Below are 27,053 nucleotides of genomic sequence, written 5' to 3'. Positions count from 1 at the left end.
TGGATAACATTTTGAAATTTGAAGACTTGTTGGGTAATGGCTTCATTGCGAGGCATAGCGCTGTCAGCCAAGCTTGCAAGCACCACCACAACCTGCGGGGCGGGCTTCCCGCAGAAATGGGTGGGAGCCAGGGCGAGCGTGAGGCACCGAGACGAGGGCGAGTTCAGAACTTCGCCTACCATCGACCCCGCCTCCCTTGATGTTCCTGTGCACAACGTCACCGTTCACGATACCAAGACAGGCGCTGTCCACCATTTCCAGGTTCCTGAGGTACTCCTCCTCTCTACAGCTTCTCTTCTATTCTGTTTCTTGCTACTAAGCGAAATCTCGGTTGAGAAACTCAACCACTTTATGTGGTGAAGACAAAAATCTATCAGGCTGGAATAGTGTTCCCTTGTGGAGAAAGTTTGTATATGTATAAATATGTAGCTATGACATAAATATGTAACTATGTATAAATAGTGTGCTCTTGTGGAGAAAGTTTGCATATGTATAAATATATAGCTATGACATAAATAAGTGTAAGTAGATCTTAACACTTAGGGCAGGTTCAGACGAACCCGGTGGCAGCCTGCTCACGTCTTGCCTGCCTCCACTCTTCCTATTCACAAGAGACGGGAGCAGCGTGTGATGCAAACATGAAAGTCCTATCATCCAACCGTTGCTAGTGGGGTAGTTGAGCTGCAAAGTCTCTGCCTTGTGATCAATGATCAAGTCGCGTTGCCCTTGGCGCTGAAAAGTGCCTGGTAGCACTACATTTCCGAAGAAGGGGGGTGGGGGTGTGTCGCCCAGCCTTAGACAACACAATTGCACCAACAAGTTCATGCCATGATTGTGTCATGTCTATAATTGCTGTTGATACACCTAGATGTATATAGGAATGGTATATGACATCCCTAACAAGAGCTTAGCAGAATGTGAGGTTCAATGAGGCAAAAGTGGTGTTTCTAAGACTTGTACCATGGAAAATGGGCTACCGTCTTCTAGACCTTGAATTTGGTTTTTTCCTAAAGATTAAAACGCGTTATAAATAATGCCAAGTTATCATTAGTTTGGCCACCCCTGTAAGTACTTACAGAAACATGCAAGTTCTACGCATGCACTTGCTCGCACACATCATGCTCTGTGATTGGGACTGCAACATTCCAATTTATTGGCTTTGCAAAATCTCTTGCTGTTACAGGCTTGGACACTCCAAGCGAGAAATCAATCGCAACACACGAACATAAAGTGCAAATAACTAAACACACACACACACACATATATATATATATATATATATATATATATATATATATATATATATATATATATATATATATATATATATATATATATATGAGAGAGAGAGAGAGAGAGAGAGAGAGAGAGATAGATAGATAGATAGATAGTTCTATTATCGTCCTGGGAGGTCAAATATGACCTATGGGACCAAATGAACATGTCACGTGGTGTGAGTGGAGTTCATAAGTGACTCTCGATGCTCAAAAATGGCTGAAAGAGAGAGAGAGAGAGAGAGAGAGAGAGAGAGTGAGTTCTGTCCCTAGGTGCACTGGCCCCAAAGACTGGTGCCCAAAACCTCCCAAAAGCAACCAACGCTACTTGTAGAAATCCGTACAGCTTGTTACGTCAGCATGTCGGTGCAATTTGCGTAAGTTCAGCCCAGCCTTTATACTTTTGATAAATAGAGTTTAGGTCCCTCGGCCGATGCTCCTTAAGTCGGATAGGGTTAGGTTTTTAGAACCCTAACTCCTTTAGGACCTAGGCCCCATAGCAACATCTTCAGGTTCTTTTGGATTAGAGTTTTTAACTCTTAACCCCTTTTTCTCTTGGCTAATCCTTCAAGTTGGTCATGCCGCATCACAAACTTGTGACATTTCCCCCCTCAAAGAATTGTAATCGCCCTTGATTATGGCTTCAAAATAGCCTAAGGATAGAAACTTTATTAACTCTATGTACCGATGCACTAGACTCCAAAAATCTAGGAGTCCTACAAAGACATCAATCACTGAGCATATCACATTTCCATGGAGGGTCTCAGATACAAATCATGATCATTGTAACATGTTTAGCAATCAAGGTAGGATCAACACGTACGTCCGGATCCTTTCCGTACCGTACGGTTGATCTGTATGGATCCGTACCGTATGGATTGATCTGTACGGTGCTGGTTTTTTTAAAAAAAATTTCTGCCCCCTTTTCAGCGTGAGGGTTTCGCTAGGCCCAGGCGACCAGTTTTTTGGGCTTATTTTTTAGGCGCTTGCATTGGGTTGCAGAAAACCAGTAACCAGTCACTTTTCTCTGCAGAGAAACAATTTGCACTGTGCAGGTAAAGTCTATCTCTGTCTCTCTCTCTCTCTCTCTCTCTCTCTCTCTTCTCCAAGTTCTTGCAGGCTCCGGGGCTCCCTCTCTCTCTTTCTCTCTCTCTTTGTATCACTCGTGTCACGTGTGTCTTATTGTTTGCGACAGATTCATCATGCCTAAGCCATGCAACCCGTATTGGAAGGAGCATACCAATGCCATCTGCATTATCAACACTCCAAGCCAAGCGGGTTCCGGCACTCGACGATGGCAATGCAAGTACTGTAATTTTGAGCTCACGAGTACAATTTCTCGTGTCGTCAAGCATCTAACAGGCATTGGCATGACCAACAATTGTGGAGGGTGCAAAAAGGTTCCACAAGATATTAGGGACAAGCTGATTGCAGAGAATCTTCCCGAAGTACCAACGCCAAATTTTTTTTCCTGAAGTCCTAGAAAATGTAGTATTTTGCGGTTTTTTACCAAGAGTACGTATTTTTACGTACATAGAATTTTTTCCTGTACGGAACAACGTACAGTACGTACATATACGCCACGTAGAGTACGTTTGGTACCACCTTGATCTTTTCACGAATGTCTTGATCTACTAAATCTTGTTACTATTGGATTATATCTTTTCTTTTCATATTTCAAGCAAATTATGCTCATGAACATCTCCACTAGGCAGTACATTTGTAGAGCATGCATGTCATAAGTCACACATTTAGTTCACATTGAACACCGTGTTTCAATCATTCAATATAGCCATCTCATCTAGTCCATAATTATTGATGCACGTGTGTAGCAATCTCATCCTTTTGGAACTCTTGATGCACTCACAACAATATCTAATCATCTCATCCGGTATGGAATGCACTTGTCCCTTGAATCACACCACGCTTAAAACTCACACCCCACCTACCCTCGACTAGCTACAATCTGCACATTTGTAGAGACTAGCATGACCAATTCCCATGCAAATCCAAATAGATACTAAAATTCATAAAACAAACAGCCCAAAAACTATGGAAATCTCGGATTTTTTGAGGCTACCACCCCACCCTTGGGTTACAACCTATTCAACTCACTAACATATACTCTTGCAGGGTGACCACAGGTGCTCATGTACTAGGCCAAATGAAACTCAAACCAAGAGGAATAAAAAATCCATCCAAAATATAAGAAAAAACTTAGAATTTGAAGTGCACTTTCGTATATGCAAAATCAGGTCTTTAGCCTTCTATCCACAAGCCCTAGCCTGGACTACACTTAAGAGACGGTAGAACTCACTAAGGTTGCTCAAATCAAACCCATAATACAAAAGAGGCTCATTTTCAGGGAGAAAACACTATCTTCATGAGCTCCATAAAGAGAGATACACCCTCGACTTGGCTACACAAGCCCCATCGCTAGCAATGATGGGCCTTCGGCATTCGAATGCCTCCATCATACGTAGGAAGCAGGGATAATTTTTGCTTCCCTATTCTTCCCTCAAACCTCCTCAACACTCATGACCGAAAACTCATAAAAACTTCAGTTTTATTCATGTTTTAAAAGCACTTACTCACTCTTTGATGTCTCAACTCATAAAAACTTCAGTTTTATTCATGTTTTAAAAGCACATATTTACTCTTTGAAGTCTCAACATTTCTATGTACAAAGACAACAAAACTATGTACCCTGCATGTCACGTGCGCACTTCACTTGCGCTACGTCGACAAGCTTCTGCTACAATCTAGCGTCAGTCTTAGCTTAGGACCTAGCCTGGCACCCTTGTGAGCCTCTAGCATGACTTGCATGTCCAAGCCGGTCATAGTTTGTAAGGTGCAGCGGAAGTGAATGTTGAACTTTGCTCAAGATGAGTGCTCCGAACTGTGCTCAAGGTCACTTTTTCTTATGCAAGGCCTTCCGTTCCTTTAGTGAGAGAGTGCAATGGACACAAACAAAGTGAATGGACACTGTGCGTGAAGGTGCATGAGTCTGAGAGATAGAGAGAGAAGAATACGACACCAGAATGTTGTCAAACCCTCCTCCGAAGGCCCCACTCTCTATGGCGAGAGCGGTCTACTTATGATTGCACAAATCTCTACAATGCTTGGACTTGCCGACGATGCTGAGGACGACGAGACGGGCTGAAATCTGAAAACGATAAGGGCTGAAATCTGCAAATCTTCTATCTGCTGAATTCTGACTCTATGTCGGTGATGATGTCGATGACGACAATGCGACGACGATGCGTTGAAAACGCAGATGCTGAAATCTGCGTTTTCCGGGCTGAAATTGCAAACTACGCGGGATCTAACTGTGCGGCGAGGATCTGCTGCGGGAAGGTGAGATCTGCTAGGTTTGGGGGTTCTACTGCGGGTACTAAATGCTGAAAACTGAAAACGTTGGTGTTCCTTGATGTTCCGTCGCGGTGAATCTGCAAAACGTTGAAGTGTGATGCTGATGCAAAAACGCTAGGGATCGAGTTCTGCTGCTGGGGAAAATCCACTAACGCTAGGGCTGATCTGTTGTCGTGAAGTGGTTCTGCTGTGTCTACCAATGCCGAAGCTCCTCTGCAATGCAAAATTGCCAAGGTTGATCTGTCCTTGCAAAAACGCTAGCTTGATGCTGAGTTGCAAAAACGCTAGGTCATGCAGTTGGGAGTCCTGTTGAGAAGGTGCCTGTTGAGCGGTGCTCCTGCTGCCTCTTTTGCTAGAAAGTGCTAACTTTGGTTTGCTTATATATTATCTTAGCAAAATTGCCCTACCTAGTTCCGAACAAAAGTCACTCAATAAATAAGTGAAAAATGTCAAAAATAGGGAAAATAAGTCTATGCACTGTAAAAATGCTCCTGATGAGTTCTGATGGAAATCTGATGATCATGCTGTGTGCAACGAGAGGATATGCATCTACTCTAAGTGCTTGGACATGCACGGTCTGCGAACAGACTCACAAAAGTGTCAAATCACTTCCTATTCTAGTCAGACTTGATTGAACTGAACCCTGGTCATGCTGTAGCTTGTCCACGGACACATTGGGTTGGATGTGTCACGTGACATCCCCTCCTTTTCAAAGTGAGGTACTGGTACCGAACTGTATGGCATCGAGGGAGATCGCCAACAACATCCCGAATCCTCGAAAGGACTCTTCGCCGGCCCACTCTGATGTGTGGGTCGTGCGGTACTTGAACTTCATAAAGGTCTGTAACGCTTGCTTCTTTGGGTTGTGCCGAAAGCGACACAAAGTCTTCTGTAGCTCCTTTAAATATCAATGCTTCAACTTTGTCTAGAGTCATGCTTCTTCCTTCTTCAAGAATCTCCATGGCTGAAAATTCCTGAAACCACTTCCAACACAAAAACATGAACATACCCATTCCATGTAAAGTGAGTGGAGAAAATCTTGTCTTCCTCAAAGACTGTGCATGCAATGTAGATGAACAAATAGACGGAGTGCCAAACCATTCATCACACACACGCAAACAATGAGATCGAATCTTGTCTTCTTGATCTAAATCAATCAACTGTGGCAATTCACAACGGAAATGCCGATGCTTAATGCTCATACTTTCTTATGCTATTGCTACAACTGTGTCGTGCCAAGGAAGAGACATGGAATGTGACTTCCTTGAATGCAAACATTTTAGCTTTTCATGAACAATCCGCATACATCTGTGCTCACTCATGAGTGAAACGTGCTCAACGTACAATATGTCATGCCTAGGAAAAGGGATCACATAAAGACGCTGACTAAAATACAGGAAACGATCATGAATAAAACTCTCCAACAATGCGTGCTGACTAATCATTCGAACAAATGTACTTCCTGTAAGGGTTCTTTGGACCTAGGCTCGAGAGCCAAGATCGGTTCGTTGTGTTTGATCAAATCTGCCTGGGGGGATGCTGTGGACCCCGACTCAAAAGCCAAGATCGATTCTTCGTGATTGATCGAAACTGCAACGAGGTTAGCTTCGCTAGAAAAAGCATCAACTCAACCATCATCCTTGTGAACAATCACGTCTTGATTATACAAATCATCATGCTTGTGAGAAATCACATCGTGATCATGCAAATCATCATGCTTGTGAAAAATCACATCTTGATCATGCAAATCATTATGCTTGTCATTGTCATCCAAATCATCATGCTCATCATTATCATTCAAATCATCATGCTTATCATTATCATGCAAATCCTGTGTATCATGCTTTGGAAAAGTAGAGACTGAAAGAGTCTCCTCCTCCTGAATCCTTTCAATCTTCGCCTGCACATTGGAAATGAGAGATGGAGAATGAACAACTTGCTTGCGATCCAATTCTGTTTTTCTTTCTGCGTATTTGCGATCAAATTCTTTGGCCTCCAAGCGTAACTGCTCGTGCTCACGCTCCATGGCTACCATTCTTGCTTCGTGCCACGTTGTCATCATGTCCATCATCGTCTTGCACCAAGCCTCTATAGGATCTGGTGCAATCCTTGGCGTAGATGGGGAAGAGGGAGGGTCGGAAAAACCTCCTGTGGGGGAAAATTCTTCTTCGCCTCTCTCATTGTAACCGGTCCGTGGTGGGGCGGTAGGCTTTGGCTTTCACTCAAAATTCTTTACTTTAGACACACACACAGAGCACTTTGCAAAGGAACCTGCGACGGGAATTAACACTTAATCATACACACAGCTCGGAAGCTAGAATGCCCCGAGCAGACACCGACAACCTGTAGGCCCCAAATTTGGTGCCCCTTCGGTATTTCTTTATTCTTTAGGAGGGTAAAGTACAAAGAAGAGTCCTGGGAATCCTTTGACTGTATCCCACAAGATACCGCCTGTTTTGGCCAAATTTCGGCAGCATAACAACGCCAAAACTTGCGTGAAACCAATTCCCCTGCTGGAACTTGCTTCCACTAGCATAAATCCTCTGATTCCTACCAAAAAACAGTAAATTCAGCACGCTGTGTTTACTGGTTTTTGCCATGTTTTCAGCCCCAAACAGTCCCCTAATTGTCCTCTGCCAGTGGGGCACTATTCCCAATGGTTCTGGCGTCCGTATGGCTGAAAAACAGTCGATTTACAGCGCATACACAACGCTGAAAACGCACCTGTACGGTGAGGTTATGACCCTCACCGGTGCCTGCTTTGGAGTAGCAATTAGCTACCCCTGTTCCTGCTCAAGGAGGCTCTTGCCTCAGCACAAAAGCATGAAACCACACAGCTGTACATCAGTCAAATGAAGAGCCCTCTTGTGGGGCATCACATAACTGTACGTAGGGGGGAGAGAGAGTAGTGTGTAGGGTGCAAGGCATCACTCCTAGCACCACACTGTACCTGAGAGGGAAAGGAAGCACTCCATAGCTCTTAACCTGTGAGACAGGTTCTCAATGAAGCATCCCCCAAGCATAAATCGAGCGCCCCCTCTTCTGCCCTTAACCTGTAATGCATCTGTGAACAAATAGATGCAAAAAGGGGAAGATTTCCATGGCTACCAAAACCTGTGTATCGCTGAAAACGCAGTATCAGCCGTGTAAACACGCATCTGATGCCTTCCAATGCTGAAAATGAGCTCCTTAGTTTTAGATAAAGTCATGGGAAGCTCAAAAATGGAGAGAAATGGTTGAAAATCACAGTTATCAGCCTCCAAAACTGCTCCAGAAAGTCAGTTACGGATTCTCTTCTCCTAAACTTGGTAAATTGACCAAAAACTTGGGATTGTGAAGCATGCAAAATCGGTTGATTTTAGCCTCTAGATCTTCCATCATCTTCTTCTCAACACCGAGATTGCACATGACAATCCCAAATATGCACTCGTCATCTATGGTTCGCCATAGCATGTCTCCGGCTTTATCAAATCCATTTAGCCACTCTTCAATGTAAATTAGGGACTCTGATAACAGTCAACCTTCTGCCATGCCACCCTCCAGAGATGCCTTCTGACGCACATATCCTTTGAGCGTTTTCATGAAATGTTCTAAAAAGAACATCCATCTGGAATGTACGGTGCCAGCTATTTTCACCTCATCAACTATGTGAGCAAGAAGATGCACCTGAATGGTTAGCATGGTAGTAGAAAAGTGTTTCTCAAACATGCACACAACCTCCGCAGCGTTTAGTTTGGCGAATGGTATGGAGTCTACAGTGATCTCCTTTTGTGAGATCCATTGCACCAACTTCGCAAGTTTGTAGATTGTGTTACGGACGTCAGGAGACAAACATCCCGCAATGGCCACCGGTAAAATAAATTGCAAAACACGTCTAGCAATGATATTAAAGTCCATACACGAATTTGTTACACAATTCCCACTATGATATATTCCACTTCAAACATACCTGACACATTTTATGCCAGTCATGTGACTTCAAACCGGTAAGCTTCCCTTCTTTAGTGAAACACGTTCGGAGCGAGTGTATTACGCCAGTGGGGGTCCGCACAGATCGAATGGTCTCTTTTAATATGCGTTCTTGGGCTCCTGTCAAAATCCATGGCGCTTTAGGGAGTTTTATCGATACGGCTAATATTGCTCCATACGATGCACATTTCTAAGGTCAACCCTAGCTCCCAAAGTATCTTTCTTGCCGGTCAGATGGTCCCACAACAAATTACCCACATTTTTGAATATGTGCATTGAATCAAGCAAGTGATTGATCATGAGTCTGGGCCAATATGGTAACTCGTACCATAGAGAGAGTCTCTTCATCCCTGGGGGCATTCCGTCATCACACATCTCCTTCTTCTCTAACCATGCTTGTGTAGACATACTCGATGACTCTCTTCCCAAAAACCCGTCGTGTAACTCATGATTCTCTAGAAGATATGCTTGATGACCTTCGTAGATTTTCTTCTTTAGTGAGGGTGCCCGATGTGCATTTAATCTAGGTCCACATGTGACACATGCTCTGTATCCGCTTGCTTGAAGCCCTGCATGTATACACATGACAATAGATAAGCTTGAGAAAAACCAAGATTTATAGTGTTTGAGTTTGAGTGAAAATCACCTAAGCATTCTATTAGTTCGGGATAGTCATGCATGGTCCACATTAGAATGCCTCTGATCAAAGCATTCTGTCGACTTGTGTGTCGGCTCATATCCACCACTTCTATGCCAATTGTTGTAGTTCTTTCAATAGGACGAAGATACACATCCATATTCTTCACTTTATACTGCCCCGACACAATCAAGCTTAGAAACAGGTGTCCCTTCTTGGTAGTCAACCACGAGGAAATGTTGTAATTGACGATGACAACGGGCCATACACTGTAAGATGTTGATCTCTGACCAAATGAATTTATGCCATCCATAGCCATGCCTATGCGCAAATTTCGAGCTTCCCTGGCAAAATCCGGCCATGTATCGTCTATATGTTTCCAGGCTGCGTAATCTGCAGGAATCCGTAGCACACCATCCGAAGATCTATTCTCCTCGTGCCATGATGCTAGGGTGGCCATGGACTTACATTCGAAGAAATGCTTGATGCAAGGAAGTAGAGGAAAATGTCGCAAAACCTTTTGTGGAATTTTTTGTCCGTGGAGATCTACTCAATATCTCTTGGAATCACATTTTGGACACTTGTCCATGTCTATGTATTCCCCTCTAAAAAGAATGCAATCATTAGGACAAGCGTGGATCGAATCGTAATCCATCCCCAAGTTTCACAAGATCTTTCTTGCTTCCTCTCTGGAATTTGGCATCACATTATCATCAAGCAGTATGTGCTCTTTGAGCAATCTACACAGCGAAAAAAATGCGGTAGACTTATGTAAGTAATCTATCACATTATACATCTAGAGTTTTTTATTGAAGTAAACACATTGTAATAGATCACATGAAAAGCATTGTGACGCTAGTGTCACTCCATCCAAACTTTGCCTGCATGTTGAGAAGAACAAGGAGTGCCTTCAATCTAGACACACGTGCTCCATCATACAATGGCATATCGGCTTCACTTTTCATATCATCATGGATAAGCCTTTCTGAATTCATGATCGTCTCGATCATTTCATCGATCTCGGGCTCAAACATTGCCTCGTTGGGAATGTGGTATGCATGATCATCCTCCAAGCTATCAAAGGCTACATCTTGTGGCCTCACGTATGCTGCTTGACCAAAGCGCCTGTCTATTGGGTTACAAGATTGCTGACTGTTGGCCAGCATCAGAGTCCGACGAGTTATAATTGGCAACAACTCGATCTATAATAGATGGATCAAATCACCAAATTCACGAACGTGCTGCAAAAAAATGCGTCTTGTTCATCGCACAACATGTTTGCATTGATTACGAGGACATAAGATCCTTGTTGAGAGATAGGTGTTTCGGTTGGAAGACCCTACATCCTCGTCACTACTCATAATGAATGTAAAAACCTTATAACCTAGACATAAATTTAATCTTCTATTGGCATCCTTCGTCTTTCCCTGCATTGGGCTTCTCGCTTAAAAATCTCTCAACCAGTTCATCAGTTGACTTTGCAGCAGGGTAATAAAATTTTCCCCTGGTCATACCGAAGGTAATGACGCGAGCACATTTCACGGCCCAAAATAGCAGTTCCCTAATTTTTAGGAGATGTTTCCGTTGGGCTCCCACTGGTCATCTGACCATCTATCCTCATTCGGACCGCATCCAAAAGTGCAATGTGGCCCAACAATCGGATACTTTCTGCTGGTGACTTTATGCCTTTATTGAGTTCACTTCCTAGTATCCACCAACTTGCTAAGTGCGACGAGGGTACATACATGATCTTGAACTGAGCCTAGACATCTTTTTACTCTACGAGTTCCAGTGCTGACCAACTTTCCGTCTGCGGGTGAAACTACCGTTCACATTGGCCATACAATGTCTGACCATTTGCAACTTCAAAAAGAGGGTCTCAAAAATTAAACAAAAATCATTGGAAAGAAACCAACAACTAAGATTAGCAATTGCCACGTCCTCGTGACATACCCCCCTCTTGAAATCGCAAACGTCCTCGATTGCATACCTTAATTACATGCCATAGATGATCTTGTGCGGTAAGCACCCTTTTATCATCGCATGTATCCGCAAGAAAGACTGCCAAAACATGTGTACTAATGATTTAATGAGACCTTCATACTTTTGTCAAACTGTACACTGTTGTTGCATCGAATCCATGAGTACATTTGATGTGCTAGCTCTATAATTACCCCTCCTTTGCAGACATTGGGTTGGGGCATACGTAGGCTGTAACCCAAAGGCCTCAAGGTAAAGCTACAATACATTTGGTGACTCTGACAGTTCATGCTCTTCCATCCACTTTGCATCCATAGGCGGATAGGTCTTGAACTTCACCACATAGCATCTTGCAACTCACCACATAGCATCTTGCAACCTGTCCCTTAACTTTTACGTGTTGCAAAAGGCTCTTGTTTCTGCAAACGAGCATAATTCCACAACACTGACGTACCACTCACAACCAAGCAAGCTCAAATTTCAAGATGATTTACCAATGCGTCATAGAATCCAAGCAATCGCCTCAGAGAATCGGCAAGCAGCGTGTCACCTGGCAGACCCACATCACTCCCGCAGGAGATCTAGTGGCCAATCTACCACCGTGAGACCTCTCCCTATCTCATCTTGGTTCATACTTGCAAACCCAAAAAACGCAGCAAAAAATCAGCCCTAGTTGGACCACTTTTTAGCAAGGTGTACATGCGGAATCTTATGTCTGTCCTGTGAAGAGGAAACCTCTTCCATAATGCCCTTCACTTTGTCGGCCATAGTGTAATCCCGCGTTCCTGTACTCTGTGTCTTTACCCAAAACAACCGAGGCTCACTCTTTGAGGAAAAAGTGATTGATATAGTACAAAGAAGAGTCCTGGGAATCCTTTGACTGTATCCCACAAGATACCGCCTGTTTTGGCCAAATTTCGGCAGCATAACAACCCCAAAACTTGCGCGAAACCAATTCCCCTGCTGGAACTCGCTTCCACTAGCATAAACCCTCTGATTCCTGCCAAAAAACAGTAAATTCAGCACGCTGTATTTACTGGTTTTTGCCATGTTTTCAGCCCCAAACAGTCCCCTAATTGTCCTCTGCCAGTGGGGCACTATTCCCAATGGTTCTGGTGTTCGTATGGCTGAAAAACAGTCAATTTAGAGCGCATACACATCGCTGAAAACGCACCTGTACGGTGAGGTTATGACCCTCACCGGTGCCTGCTTTGGAGTAGCAATTAGCTACCTCTGTTCCTGCTCAAGGAGGCTCTTGCCTTAGCACAAAAGCATGAAACCACACAGCTGTACATCAGTCAAATGAAGAGCCCTCTTGTGGGGCATCACATAACTGTACGTAGGGGGGAGAGAGAGTAGTGTGTAGGGTGCAGGGCATCACTCCTAGCACCACACTGTACCTGAGAGGGAAAGGAAGCACTCCATAGCTCTTAACCTGTGAAACAGGTTCTCAATGAAGCATCCCCCAAGCATAAATCGAGCGCCCCCTCTTCTGCCCTTAACCTGTAATGCATCTGTGAACGAATAGATGCAAAAAGGGGAAGATTTCCATGGTTGCCAAAACCTGCGTATCGCTGAAAACGCAGCAAACAGCCCTGTAAACACGCATCTGATGCCTTCCAATGCTGAAAATGAGCTCCTTAGTCTTAGGTAAAGTCATGGGAAGCTCAAAAATGAAGAGAAATGGCTGAAAATCACAGTTATCAGCCTCCAAAACTGCTCCAGAAAGTCAGTTACGGATTCTCTTCTCCCAAACTTGGTAAATTGACCAAAAAGTGCCACTTGGCACTCATACATGCAATTTCCCCGCATTGGGCTTCTTGCTTAAAAATCTCTCAACCAGTGCATCAGTTGACTTTGCAGCAGGGTAATAAAATTTTCCCCTGGTCATACCGAAGGTAATGACGCGAGCACATTTCACGGCCCAAAATAGCAGTTCCCTAATTTTTAGGAGATGTTTCCGTTGGGCTCCCACTGGTCATCTGACCATCTATCCTCATTCGGACCGCATCCAAAAGTGCAATGTGGCCCAAATGTCAGATACTTTCTGCTGGTGACTTTATGCCTTTATTGAGTTCACTTCCTAGTATCCACCAACTTGCTAAGTGCGACGGGGATACATACATGATCTTGAACTGAGCCTAGACATCCTTTTACTTTACGAGTTCTAGTGCCGACCAACTTTCCGTCTGTGGGTGAAACTACCGTTCACATTGGCCTACAATGTCCGACCATTTGCAACTTCAAAAAGAGGGTCTCAAAAATTAAACAAAAATCATTGGAAAGAAACCAAGTTGCTTTTTCACACCTCACGTCGATTGGCCGGCCGCTAAGTGCACGGTCCGCTCTCAATGAGTGAAAAGAGAATCAAGGGGAGGTTGGACAAGCCCTTCTTTCTTGGGTTTCTTGTCACACTTCAAAAACACGATTAGGAATCGACACGTCCAAGTGAACTTGGGTTCGTGCAACCTCAACAAGCAAAAAACAAATGTAGTTCTTGTGGTTCTTTCCTTGAGTGATACTGAACACTACCAAAGCTCTGATACCAATGTAAGGTGTAGCGGAAGTGAATGTTGAACTTTGCTCAAGATGAGTGCTCCGAACTGTGCTCAAGGTTCCTTTTTCTTATGGAAGGGAGAGCCTTCCGTTCCTTTAGTGAGAGAGTGCAATGGACACAAACAAAGTGAATGGACACTGTGCGTGAAGGTGCATGAGTCTGAGAGATAGAGAGAGAAGAATACGACACCAAAATGTTGTCAAACCCTCCTTGAAGGCCCCACTCTCTATGGCGAGAGCGGTCTACTTATGATTGCACAATCCCTACAATGCTTGGACTTGCCGACGATGTCGACGATGATGAGGACGACGAGACGGGCTGAAATTTGAAAACGCTAAGGGTTGAAATCTGCAAATCTTCTATCTGCTGAATTCTGACTCTATGTCGGTGACGATGTCGATGACGATGACGATGATGCGACGACGACGCGCTGAAAACACAGATGCTGAAATTCAGCATTTGCGTTTTCTGGGCTGAAATTGCAAACTACGCGGGATCTGACCGTGCGGCAAGGATCTGCTGCGGGAAGGTGAGATCTGCTAGGTTCTGGGGTTCTTCTGCGGGTACGGAATGCTGAAAACTGAAAACGCTGGTGTTTCTTGATGTTCAGTCGCGGTGAATTTGCAAAATGCTGAAGTGTGATGCTGATGCAAAAACGCTAGGGGCCGAGTTCTGCTGCTGGGGAAAATTCACTAACGCTAGGGCTGATTTGCTGTCGTGAAGTGGTTTTGCTGTGTCTACCAATGCCGAAGCTCCTTTGCAATGCAAAATCGCCAAGGCTGATCTGTCCTTGCACAAACGCTAGCTTGATGCTGAGTTGCAAAAACGCTAGGTCATGCAGTTGGGGGTCCTGCTGAGAAGGTGCCTGTTGAGTGGTGCTCCTGCTGCCTCTTCTGCCAGAAAGTGCTAACTTTGGTTTGCTTATATATTATCTTAGCAAAATTGCCCTACCTAGTTCCCAACAAAAGTCACTTAATAAATAAGTGAAAAATGTCAAAAATAAGGAAAATAAGTCTATGCACTTTAAAAATGCTCGTGACGGGTTCTGATGGAAATCTGATGATCATGCTGCGTGCAACGAGAGGATATGCATCTACTCTAAGTGTCTGGACATGCACGATCTGCGAATAGACTCACATAAGTGTAAGATCACTTCCTATTCTAGACTGACTTGACTGAACTGAACCCTGGTCATGCTGTAGCTTGTCCACAGACACGTAGGGTTGGATGTGTCACGTGACATAGTTGCATACTCTCACTTGCACAGTTAAGTCACTTAAGCATATAGACAAATGAACAATCACTTAAGTCATTTATTAATAAGTGACTTTGACATGACATTTATCAAAAGTAGGTAGGGCAAATGGCTAAAAGACCAATAAATGAAGCCCCTTGGCACCAAAGTCAGGCAGAGGAGCAATAGAAAAGCCTCTTAGCAGTACCAGTGCTTGGGCAGCCATCAACCACCGTTTTCTCCAGCAGCCATCAATCCTATGATCTCCATCAGATTTCAGCCCTCAGCGTTTTCAGCATAGCCTCGTCACAGCTGTAGTCCTTGCCGCATAACCACCAGCGTTTTCAAATTTCAGCCATCCTCATCTTCAATGTTTTCAGTTTTTAGCCCATTGCCGTCCCCAGTGATAATAGATCAGCCCACATCCTCGTCGTCGCCGTCGTCATCGTTGTCGCAGTACCAAGCATCTCTAGCAGTACCCATTAGTACCTCAGCAATGCTGCAGTACAAGTACCCCTCATCGTTGTCGTCATCGACACAGTACCCCATCATCTAGCACCCCTTGCGTTTTGGCTTGGCTCCTGCCTAGCCTAGCATAAGGATCATCAGGACCTCCGGTGTCCTTAGCACCCAAGTACCTTCAGTACCTTCAAGATCTCGTAGTACCAAGTACCAAGAATCCACATTATCCCTCAACATCCACCGCAATATCCCTCAGCTCTCAATAGTACCCAGTATTAGTAGCATCCGTACCCATTAGCATTTGAGGATCTCAACATTTAGCATCATTGTATCAACACTTGTGCAAGTAATAAAGCAAGTACTTGTTTTGGCAATAGAGCAAGGGGACCCGTGAGGGTGGTTGGGACCCGACATGCGGTGTCGTCTCTCTTCTCTCTCTCTCTCTCTCTCTCTCTCTCTCTCTCTCTCTCTCTCTGCCTTTGTGTCTACAGCCTCTCTCTTTCGTTCAGTTAAGTTCTTTGAAGTGAAGTAAAGTTACCCTTGTGTTTGTGCGGGGTACTAGATCCGAGCTAAACCCTTAAAACACTTCCGTTGCACGTGACATTGGTATCAGAGCTCTGTGTGCGCTGCACTTGACACTGGTATCAGAGCTCTGTGCGTGCTTCGGCTTTCGTGAACTCAAGGGAAGAACCACCTAGAACTGAAGCAGAACCAAGAACCCAAGAACCTCGCTCAGTTTTTTTTCTTTGGCAGAGTTTTCATTGGTCTATGCATCCACAAGCATCAAAAGCATTCAACATGAGAAGTACAAAAAGCATCCAAGAGGTAGAAATTCGACAGTTGTGCCTCACCTTTAACAGGGGGGGATGTCACGTGCACACTTCACTTGCACTACGTCGACAAGCTACTGCTAGAGTCTAGCGTTAGTCTTAGCTTAGGATCTAGCCTGTCACCCTTGTGAGCGTCTAGCATGACTTGCATGTCGAGGCCGGTCATAGTTGCATACCCTCACTTGCATAGTTACGTCACTTAAGCATATAAGCATATGAACATTCACCTAAGTCATTTATTAATAAGTGACTTTGACATGACATTTATTAAAAGTAGGTAGGGCAAATGGCTAAAAGACCTATAAATGAAGTCCCTTGGCACCAGAGTCAGACCGAGGAGCGACCGAGGAGCAGTAGAAGAGCCTCTCAGCAGTACGTGCGCTTGGGCAGCCATTAGCCAGCGTTTTCTCCAGCACCCATCAATGTTTTCAGCCCTATGACCGCCATCAGATTTCAGCCCTCAGCGTCTTCAGCATAGCCTCGTCGCGGCTGCGGTCCTTGCCGCATTACCACTAGCGTTTTCAGATTTCAGCCATCTTCATCTTCAACGTTTTCAGCTTTTAGCCCACTGCGGTCCTTGCCGCATTACCACTAGCGTTTTCAGATTTCAGCCATCTTCATCTTCAGCGTTTTCAGCTTTCAGCCCATCGCTGTCCCTGGCAATAGCAGATCAGTCTACAGCCTTGTAGTCGCGTCATCGTGGTCGTCGTTGTCGTCGGAGTATCAGATGTCATACTACAAAGACCATTTTCTTACCAAACATGAGGACGGGTTCATACAGTGACCACGCTATATGGACACCTGCATGCCACAGCTCACGGGTGGCAATTGTTCAGCTCAGAGTGTCATCACACAGACTAGAGATCGAGGTGGGACGAGCTCATGACATTCCTAAAGAGGAGAGAGTGTGTAGAGTATGCTGTCATGAGGCTGTGGCAATCACTAACCTTAGTTGTTGGTTTCTTTCCCTTGATTTTTAATTTTGGGACCCTCTGTTTGAAGTCGCAAATGGCCGAACATTGTGTGGCCATTGTGCAACGGCCGGCAGTTGAGAGTTTCACAAGGGGCGGCCCAAATTTGTGAGAGAAGGCTGATTTTGATCATTCAAGTGCTATTGTGTGTGACTAGTGGGTGCAGGTGATTGCTAGACTTACACCACTGTGCTGCTTCACATGTCTAGGGCATACTTGTACGGCTAGTATGTCTCCGGGCTGACCACCCATAGCCTAGGTTGCTCGTGGTCCGGTCGCTCGAGTTTGGGGCCGGCCCCCCACTTTTGTCCGGGCGCCCACATATATTTCCATATATCATTCTTCTGTTGGGTCGTGGGGATTTTTATCAGGCCTTGGCCTACCTCCCCTTGGGCACCTATTTATGGAGCCAGGGGGGTACCCACTTCCACATCTCACAGAGATCACACATCTCATTGTACTGTGGGTCTTTTGCTTATGGTAGTCATGGGGGGCTGATCGCTCCCTCTTCACCATCTCTGGCGTTTGTGTCTACTCTCTCTCTCTCTCTCTCTCTCTCTCTCTCTCTCTCTCTCATGCTTCCCCACACGCTGTCACAAGACATGCACCACGTGCCAATAGAAAAGACCAGACTGAACAGACCTTTAGCACTTCAATAACAACTGAACTGAAAAAGAGAGAGAGACGACACGCGACATGGAGTGACGGTTGGCCCCAAACCTTGGCGCCCCTTTCGGTATTTCTTTATATTGCATCAACAAAGTACAAGCCGGTACTCCAGACTCTGCACCTTCTCCAGAAAGCATGCTAGAGAATGAGCCCTAACCTCATATTTGAAGGCCATAGGTCCCAAAAGCAGTTTACAGTAAAAAGCCTTCAAACTTAAAAGCATCTGGTCCAAAAGCAAAGCCAAAAAGTTGCCAGCGTAAATCACGAAAATCCGTACAGCCTGCCACACGTCATCAGCCAGCGCAATTTTCGGAAATCTTCCTGCTGCCCTTAGGGTTAGGGTTAGGGTTTCTGCAGTTTTAGGGTTAGGGTTTTTGCTCTTAGGCAACCATGTCATCACTTTGTGACACTTCTTCTGTTACTTGTTCTTCTTAGGGTTTAGGCCCCTCAGCCACATCTGTAGGTTGGCTCCATTCTTTAGGCTTTGACACGTCAGCAGTTTGTTACACAGGCGCACTCTCACATGGTATCAGAGCCCAGCTTACATGGTATCAGTAGCTTCATGCTCTCGATGATCCAAGGGCGCATCATCGCATTAGGTTCTCCTCCCAAGATCAGCATAACCAGTGTTTTCATGCAAAATCTGCCAGCGTTTTGCAAACAACCAGGCGTGCGATGAGATCTGCGTTTTTCGTCGCGGAGGATCCCCCTCCACCTGCGTTGTTGCAGATCAAGTCAGCTTTTTTGCATCAGGCTGCGAGCGCTTCACTTCTAGGATCATTTCATAGCCGGAAACCTCCTCTGCTCCATCTGCGTTTTTGGGTTTTCAACCCTTTTTCGGTGGTTTTATTGGTCACTTTGTGTCGTTGACACCTCCCACAAGTTGTTGGGCACCTAGGGTACCCAACAAGTCTTTGTTTTTTCAGCAAACATAAGGTTTTTGGTGCCAAAAAAGTGCAGCAAAAGTGGGCTGCAAATTGACCTGCGTTTTTGCAGCAGGAGGGCAGCGCTCAGCTTCTGGACCCCGGATCTCGCCACCACCTACCTACCCGGCTTTGCATCTGGTGCATTTCCGGCGAGTATCCTCTCTGTCTTCATCAGATTTCAGCCGTTACCCCTTGCTGTTTTCTCTGTTTTCAGCCCATCTGGGGCAGTGAGTGTGATTCACCACCCCTTCCTACACCCTCTGCACCGCTCCGGACCCTACCGGGAGTGTACGAGCACGCTGAAAATCGCTGGACAGCAGCGTTTTCATCACCTCGCAGTTGCGTTTGTGGGTGGACAGCAGCCACATGGCTTTTGTTTTTCATAGAGGATGAAGTTACCTCCTGCCAGGACACCATCCGATGGTGGTCCTTGCGGTCTCTCGGTGACTGCCGCAGTACACGGTATTTTCGACATCGGCTTGATCATCTACGGGCGTATGATCCTTGGGAGACCCATTCATTCCAGCCATGATTCGGCGGTTGAGGGGGTGGTGACTTGTGGTTTGCTATGGACACACCTATGCACTCATCCTAGGAGTTCACACGAGATATGGCCATGCTCATGGCATATGGGATTCCGACATTCCCAGAGAAGACACCACCATCTTTGGTGGACAGACACTTACCACTTGACCTCGACACGTCAGATCACTTGCTTACACAAGAGCATCTACATGAAGGTAACCTTACAACACACTTATTCCCTGACCTGGGCAGTAGGCTACTCCCAGCTCATTCACACTGACAGCCACACCGAGTTGCGGTTTGGTGGCGTTGTTGGCGCGGATTCTGTTTTGGTTGACACCGGCGGATTGGAGGCAGGAGATATAGGCAAGACGGTGCAGACATCTTGGTCTTGCCTTTTCCTCTTCTCAGAGGATCTTCACAGCGCAGACTTCTTAGTCTGGCTTCCCTACTTCTACAAGATGATCATGGTGCAGACAGCTTGGTCTGACCACACCTCTTCTCAGAGGCACTTCACAGTGCAGACTGTTGAGTCTCGCTTTCCCCTCATCTTGGATTACCCTACCTATTGAGAGGACACCATCCGGTGGTGGTCCGTGTGGTCCCTCGGTGACTACTGCAGCTTACGGTAGCTTCTACAGTGCAGACTGTTTAGTATGGCTTTCCTTGATTCGGAGGAGTTTACGGCGCAGATTTCTAAATCTGGCCTTCCTGGACACCTTAGCCACCTGGCCACATTGGGTTGCAGGTTCATGCATTGACATGCTTCCGTGCATTCTCATGACAGTTTCTGGGCTTCTCCATTTTCTCGAGACAGTTTGACTATAGACACCACAGATCCTACTGGGCAGGACACTTGTAGGTCTATTGGCACTTCTTTTACGACAAGGACTTGTAGACTTACACCACTCTGTTGCTTCACATGTCTAGGGTTTACTTGTACGGCTAGTATGTCTCCAGTCTGGCCACCCATAGCCTAGGTTGCTCTTGGTTTGCTCTTGGTCCGTCCGGCCGCCCGAGTTTGGGGCCGGCCGCCCACTTTTGTCCAGGCGTCCACATATATTTCCATATATCATTCTTCTGTTGGGTCGTCGGGATTTTTATCAGGCCTTGCCCTACCTCCCCTTGGGCACCTATTTATAGAGCCAGGGGGGTACCCACTTCCACATCTCACAGAGATCACACATCTGATTGTGCTGAGGATCTTCTGCTTATGGTAGTCATGGGGGGTTGATCGCTCCCTTTTCACCATCTCTGGCGTCTCTCTCTCTCTCTCTCTCTCTCTCTCTCTCTCTCTCTCTCTCTCTCTCACGCTTCCGCACATGCGCACTCTCACAGTGATCACATTTTTAATGGAAAGCTTGCCTTCTCCCTTGCTCTATGTAGCACGATGATTCCGCTCTCGTGCATCTCTCTCCCCCTTTGAATACAGGAACGTGGTGCCCCGCTCGAGGGATTTTCATTAGTATGTACAATTGTGTGGGTTCATGTGTGATTGTCGAGGCAAGAGCCTCTTTCACATGTACTGGATTAGCTAGTTGTTAATTCTCTGCAGATATAGGTGAATTCGGAGAGATTTCACGTGAGAAATCTCGTCCGATTCAAAGGGCAAGTAGCCCTACAGGTGCGGGAGCTGGAGGGCTTGCTACGGATGCAATCGGCATGCGAAACGGAGCCCGAAACAGTGAATTACAGCCTGCTATTTATTATTGCGGGTTTAGGGTTTCGACCCTAATTGCTCCCTAATAACCCGAGGAGCTTCGAGAAAGTGATGGGATCATTGTACAGGTGATCTGGTGCATTTTCAGGGGAGAAAACAGAGAATTCAGCGTGCTGTAGATTCTTGCCAGGTTTGGGAAAGTGTCTGTATGCGCCAGGAAAGTCACCCTTGGCATGGGATTTTGTTTGTGAAGCCTCCTACTGCGGCGCGCCAGGTTTGGGAAAGTATCTGTATGCGCCAGGAAAGTCACCTTTGGCATGGGATTTTGTTTGTGAAGCCTCCTATTGCGGTTATCTGCTGAAATCGGGCTAGAGTAGGCCATTTTCAGCCCGGTAAAAGTGGGACAGCTCGTAGGAACTCCCAGATTTTATCTCAAGTTTAGAAAGAATAAAGAAATACCGAAAGGGGTGCGAGTCTTTGGGGCCTACAAGGTGTCATTGTCTGCTTGGTAGCGCTCTAGCTGCCAGACCGTGGTTTGTTTGAAGTGTTAATTCTAATCACAGGTTTATTCGTGAACTTTTCCTCTGTGTCGTAAAGTCAAGTAAAGATTCGGGTGATAGCTAAAGTCTACCGCCCTACGGGCCGGTTTCAATGCAGAGAGGAAGTGGAGAGTGAGGAGCATTTTGTTTGCAGATGCAGAGCTCATGCGGATATGAGAGGCTGATACGAGCCCCTATTCAAAGGGAAGCCTACATTCCGAGATATCACTCTCTCGAGATTAGAGATAGCTGGGGTGCTACTTGCTAGAGATAAAGAGGCACAAGGACACTTCTGCAGCCCCGGGGGGGGGTGTCACAACTTACAGATTTCTTTCAGAGAGCTACACCTCTTCCACTCCCAGACCCACCCAGGGGAGTGACCCTTCAGTAGGCTGAGGCGAGTCGGGGGCCAGACGACACCAAGCGGGCTACCAGAGGCCAGACCCCCAGACTCCAGTGCGAACAGATCAAGGAGATACGGACTCGAGCACATTGAATTGCTGAGGAGAGACGAGCCCAAATAATGGCTCACCCAGAGGCGTTCATTAGGGCAGCCCTTTCTCCCGACCCTCCCATGTACTACATTTTACACCCCTCATTAGTACAGGATGGAGCTAGCTAGATTGATGCATTTGCATGGTTGTACTATCCTCAGCATATAGACATGCACATATCCCTAGTACTAGTGCTCCACCTATCCTCATAGATCTCATCACCCACCAGACGTCCTTCTCTCTTTAATTTATTCTGTTCCAGTCTGAACTATTGTCTTTTCCAATAGACAAAGGACATACACATATATATACTTGATTTGTCTCATACACATAGACATTAAAACTCTCTCTCTCTCTCTCTCTCTCTCACACACACACACACACACACACACACACACACACACACACACACACACACACACGGTCTCCATGAAACGCGTTTCGGTAGGGGTGAAACCTTGAAACTTCTTAAACATTTTAGGAGATGTTGAAACACCCCACATGTAACTTGGCATAAAACACCCCTTAACTTTTCAATACGGTTCACGAAGTTGGGTCGTTTTGAGCAATGAATTTCTCTATATATTACGTTTTAGTACAACGTTTCATCTCTTCTTTTCTATGAGGTGAAACATTTTGTACCGAAACTCGGCGTTTTAGAATGAAACATCTCGGTGCTTAAACATTTTGCAGTGACCCTGCTCTCTCTTACTCACACACTCACAACTTCCAGCCTTACCTTCTCATCCCTAGCCTAATGTCACATGCATGCAGCTCCGTGTAGTTCTCTTGCTGCTCTCTAAAAAAGACCTCGTAAATCATGGTTCAGGGGTCATTATAAGCTGTTTGATCCTGGAAAATTATGTAAGGCTTCTTAAAATCTACCCTATTTTGAAATAAAGGTTTGTATGCATTTGGTAGTGTCACGTGCACATGGCTCTATGTGCCACGTGGACATGCTTGATTGACTTCCAGAGCCAGTTTTCCCCTTCTTCCGGAGTGTCTAGAATCCTAGGAGGATTAGTGCATGTCCAAACGAGTCTATTAGATTAAGTTTTCCAGTTTTGAACCCTCTTGCGTAAATGGTTTGTACACGAATGTTATTACACTACGGTGGGCATCTGGCATGACGTGCGTGTAGTTCTAGGTTAGAGGAATCCAACGAGCCATTCCCCACGTCGGTTGGTTCTCGGGTGGGCAGATGTGCGACAGTTTCACCCGAAACTTAGCCTCGGTCAAAAACTTATGACTAAATCATTTAATGATTAATTTGTTGGGTTTGTGGACAATTTGCACTACCTCAACCTAAAGGAGTTTATAACTAGCAGATTGGGCCTAAAAAAGGGGTAAGAGAGCACATCGTTTTGACATCAGATGCAAGTAGCTCTAGCCAAGGAGCAAATCAGCCTCAGTGTTTTTGTACAGCATCAGACCAGCTAGCATTTTGCAGATTTCAGTCCCTGGCGTTTTTGCAATTGCAAATCAGCCCTAGCGGTTGCAGATTTCAGCAGCCAGCCAGTGTTTTCAGATTTCAGCCCTTTCCGTCGCCGGAAAATGGCCCAGATCTGCTCTTGCGAGATTCTCGTTGTGGTCCAATACTTCGGTAGCCCATCGAGCCTCACCTCAAGCCTCACCTCGGCTATTCCCTTGCCGTCTTTGAGTGTTCCTATTGCTGTCCATCATCGGCATCATCGAGATCTGCGTTTTCAGCCCTTCATTCCTCTCACATTCGGGAGTGTAAATTAGCCCCAGATCTACCCCTTGGTGGCCATCCGCAATTCCACATTGAGAAGGATCCAAAGGTGCATCAAATCAGCCCTGGAGGTGCCTCATCTTGAGGAGTTATTGCAATGACATTCCCCATTCGAGTCAGTAGAGTTTGCACTTGAGGTATTGCATGTGTGTACATTCCATTTACGCAATCTAAAGCAAATACCACATTGGCGACGGTGTGGGGGGGCCTTGAGAGGGTTAGTTTGACCACATTAGGTCCTCTTTTCCCCATATATTCAGCCATGAGCTCTCCCTACATACCTTCCTCTCCCAACCACGATGTGGACTCTCTATTGCGACGCTCATTTCAGCCATTTTTGAGCATCGAGAGTCACTTATGAACTCCACTCACACCACGTGACATGTTCATTTGGTCCCATAGGTCATATTTGACCTCCCAGGACGATAATAGAACTATCTATCTATCTATCTATCTCTCCACATCTCTACCGCTCTCTCTCATTCGCTCTCTTCAGGGAAAGGTAAAAGGAACCATCATTCAAGCTAAAAGCAATCACTAACGCAAGGAAAGGAAGTAAAGATTTGTGGAATTGTAAAACCTAGATCTTCACCATTTCAATTCTTCTGCACCTGACAGGCAGTTTCTCACCCATGCCTCCTTGTTGTAGTGGCTTTTTGAGTGAAAACTGCCATTTTGATGTCATTTTCAATTGAAGGCAAATTCTAACATTCAAAGCTCATTAGACATCTTTAGCTTTGGCATTGCCATTCCCACTAATTCCATGTGCCATTTCAGGTTGCACGTAGCACATCGATTTTGGATTTGGTGTTTTGTGAATCCTTTATACTTTCTTTTGTGGTTACATGCACTTGCTTATCAGTTGTAACTTGCCTTGAAAATGATGAGGCGATGTAGAATTCAGGATTTTGCTCTATTTTTTATAGTTTGAAGGCAGAAATGATGATTATTTCCAAGTTTTTAGTCTTGGTAAATCTTATTGGATGCTGGTGCTTGTTTTGGTTGTGCATGATATCGATTATAGAGGGGACTCTGTAACTTTTGAAACATTTGGAGTTGTTCTGTAAGGGTTTAAAAAAGGGAAAAAAAAGGAAAACATTTGGAGTTGTTCTATAAGAGTTTTAAAAACATTTGGAGTTTGTTTTGTAAGGGTTTAAAAAAGAAAAAAAAAAAAGTACTGCAACCATTCTTGAATGGGAAAAGGAGAGACATGATTACCTGTCTGTAATGTATCGCAAATTTCAAGAGAAATGCGGACTTGTAGGATACATCTTAGGAAGAGATGAGCAGGCTTGTTTGTTGAGGTGCCGTTGATTTTGTGTTGGCTTATGCAGGACCAATACATTCTCCACACAGCTGAATATCAGAATATAAACTTGCCATTCTCTTGTCGGCATGGTTAGTTCATTAATCTTCTATGAGAAGTCAAGTTGATTCTTTATGCAGTGTTGACCTAAGGATGATCCTATTTGACAAGTGCCCAAGTTTTATGTCTGTCAGGTTGCTGTACTGCGTGTGCTGTGCGTGTCAAATCGGGGGAACTTTATCAACCTCGAGCTCTTGGCATCTCCCCTGAATTAAAGGACAAGGTGCTCACTTTATTTTTAGCGTTTGCACACATTTAGGAGCTTGTACTAACCTTTCTTGAGCCCCATAAAGGGGCAGCTGAGCTCTCTCTCATATTCTTATCCCCTGCTCTTTTCTTCTCTCATACGAGAAGCAGTTTTTGTCACAGGGCTCTAGGTTCTTGTTACTCTTTAGAATGCTTGTATCCTTCTTGCCATTTTAAGGGTCGAACATGATGTACTGATGGACAGGGCTTCCCTTTTTGGCATAAGAGGCTGATAATCAAGGAAGGATAGTTTTAAAAGGCTTTTGGTGATTAAAAGAAGCTCTTGATAAATTAGATCATGCCATGATGGCTAAGTAACACTAACATGAGTAGAACATCAATTGAATGTAGGCATTTTTTGGAAGACATTGCACTCATCATGTGACACATCCAAGGTTTTTGTTTACTTCATACTCTCTCACAAATGTTTATGGTGAAAGATTTAGGAGGGGGAGAAGGTCTTTTTTTAATAAGCTGAAGGCTTTCTAATGTACAGTACAATAATTTAGAGATTCTGCTCATTTGCATACATGGTGAAATCCTCTTCTGAGAGCCATGAGAGGAACTCATTATGCAGACTTTGTATGCTTACATTGGGTGCCTATGGGGATATTATGTCGAATCCTAGTTTTATATTGCCACTGTGCCCCGATTATGTGAGTGGAGATGTTGTAGTATTCAGCCAAAAGTAAGCATGATGGAGCTGTTGGTTTTTACTGTCTTGTGGATGACTTCCATAAGCCTCAAACCCTTTTTCATTGATGAATTTGGCCTTTTGTATATTTATGTAGGCAAATACTCTTCTTTTTATAAAGTATGCATTCATAAGTTTATTGTGCAGGGATATGCTCTTCTCTGTGTTGGATATCCTCTCTCAGATCTCGAAGTGGAGACTCAGGATGAAGATGAGGCAAGAACACCGTTTCCTTTTTCACAATTGATTGAATGCATCATTGACCCTTCTGCCATTGTTTCAGGTTTATTGGCTACAGTTTGGGCAATACTTTGCTGGGGGTCCAGTGGTGAGTTTTTTTGTTCAAGAAACTTGTTGCTACATTGTTAGATTGGGTTCTCCTTGAACCAACTTCAGTAGTTTCATCAAAGAACATTTATTTTGCCTTTTTTTTTTCTATCTCCCATCTCTTTTGTGTGATCGAAGCCATTGTAGTTTTAACATTAAATGCCATTAATTATGTGTCGCAGCTTCTTTCTTTTGTGGGTATGCGTGTCTCTTAAATATGTGTTTTGTGCTAGTGTTTTACCCATTAAGAATAGTTTGTGAGTTCAGACCTTCATGACTTTCTGAAGGTATCTAACTGTTGCTCTGCAAATTTCAGGAGAGAGATGATTATGCTCTGGAGCTGGCAGTTGCAGATGAATAATTGTCGAGCAAGATTGAAGCGGTTTGTAAATTGATCCAGAGTTTGGCCTTAACTCAGTTGCCCCTTGATTACCCTTATAAAAGAGAGTGATATACAGAGGGTGTAATGGTAAAAGCCCTCTGAGGAATCTCTTTTGCTATAAGCCCTTTGAGACATTGTTTATTCACTGCTCCTTCTCAAGCAACATCAAGACACCCCTTTGTGGAG

General features: G+C 44.9%; 1 protein-coding gene across 1 annotated transcript; it reads left to right on the top strand.

The window, feature by feature from the left end:
* FDC2 (2Fe-2S ferredoxin-like superfamily protein) lies at positions 1-27,053 on the top strand. Its single transcript, XM_086525212.1, has 6 exons — positions 1-270; positions 25,187-25,250; positions 25,353-25,441; positions 26,306-26,374; positions 26,442-26,486; positions 26,802-27,053. The coding sequence occupies exons 1-6, from the start codon at positions 37-39 to the stop codon at positions 26,844-26,846; spliced, it is 546 nt and encodes a 181-aa protein (XP_086381338.1). The 5' UTR covers positions 1-36; the 3' UTR covers positions 26,847-27,053.

Source organism: Adiantum capillus-veneris, chromosome 12 (genome assembly GCF_014529385.1).
Source record: "Adiantum capillus-veneris isolate H3 chromosome 12, ASM1452938v2, whole genome shotgun sequence".
Classification (NCBI taxonomy): Eukaryota; Viridiplantae; Streptophyta; class Polypodiopsida; order Polypodiales; family Pteridaceae; genus Adiantum; species Adiantum capillus-veneris.
Note: the sequence above shows the minus strand (reverse complement) of the source record. Positions and strands in the feature narration are given on the sequence as shown.

Excerpts from the sequence above, each read along its gene's own strand:
- FDC2 (XM_086525212.1), top strand. The coding sequence starts at position 37 with ATGGCTTCATTGCGAGGCATAGCGCTGTCAGCCAAGCTTGCAAGCACC. Across the intron at positions 26,375-26,441 it reads AGACTCAGGATGAAGATGAG|GTTTATTGGCTACAGTTTGG; the intron begins GCAAGAACACCG and ends CCATTGTTTCAG. Across the intron at positions 26,487-26,801 it reads ACTTTGCTGGGGGTCCAGTG|GAGAGAGATGATTATGCTCT; the intron begins GTGAGTTTTTTT and ends TGCAAATTTCAG.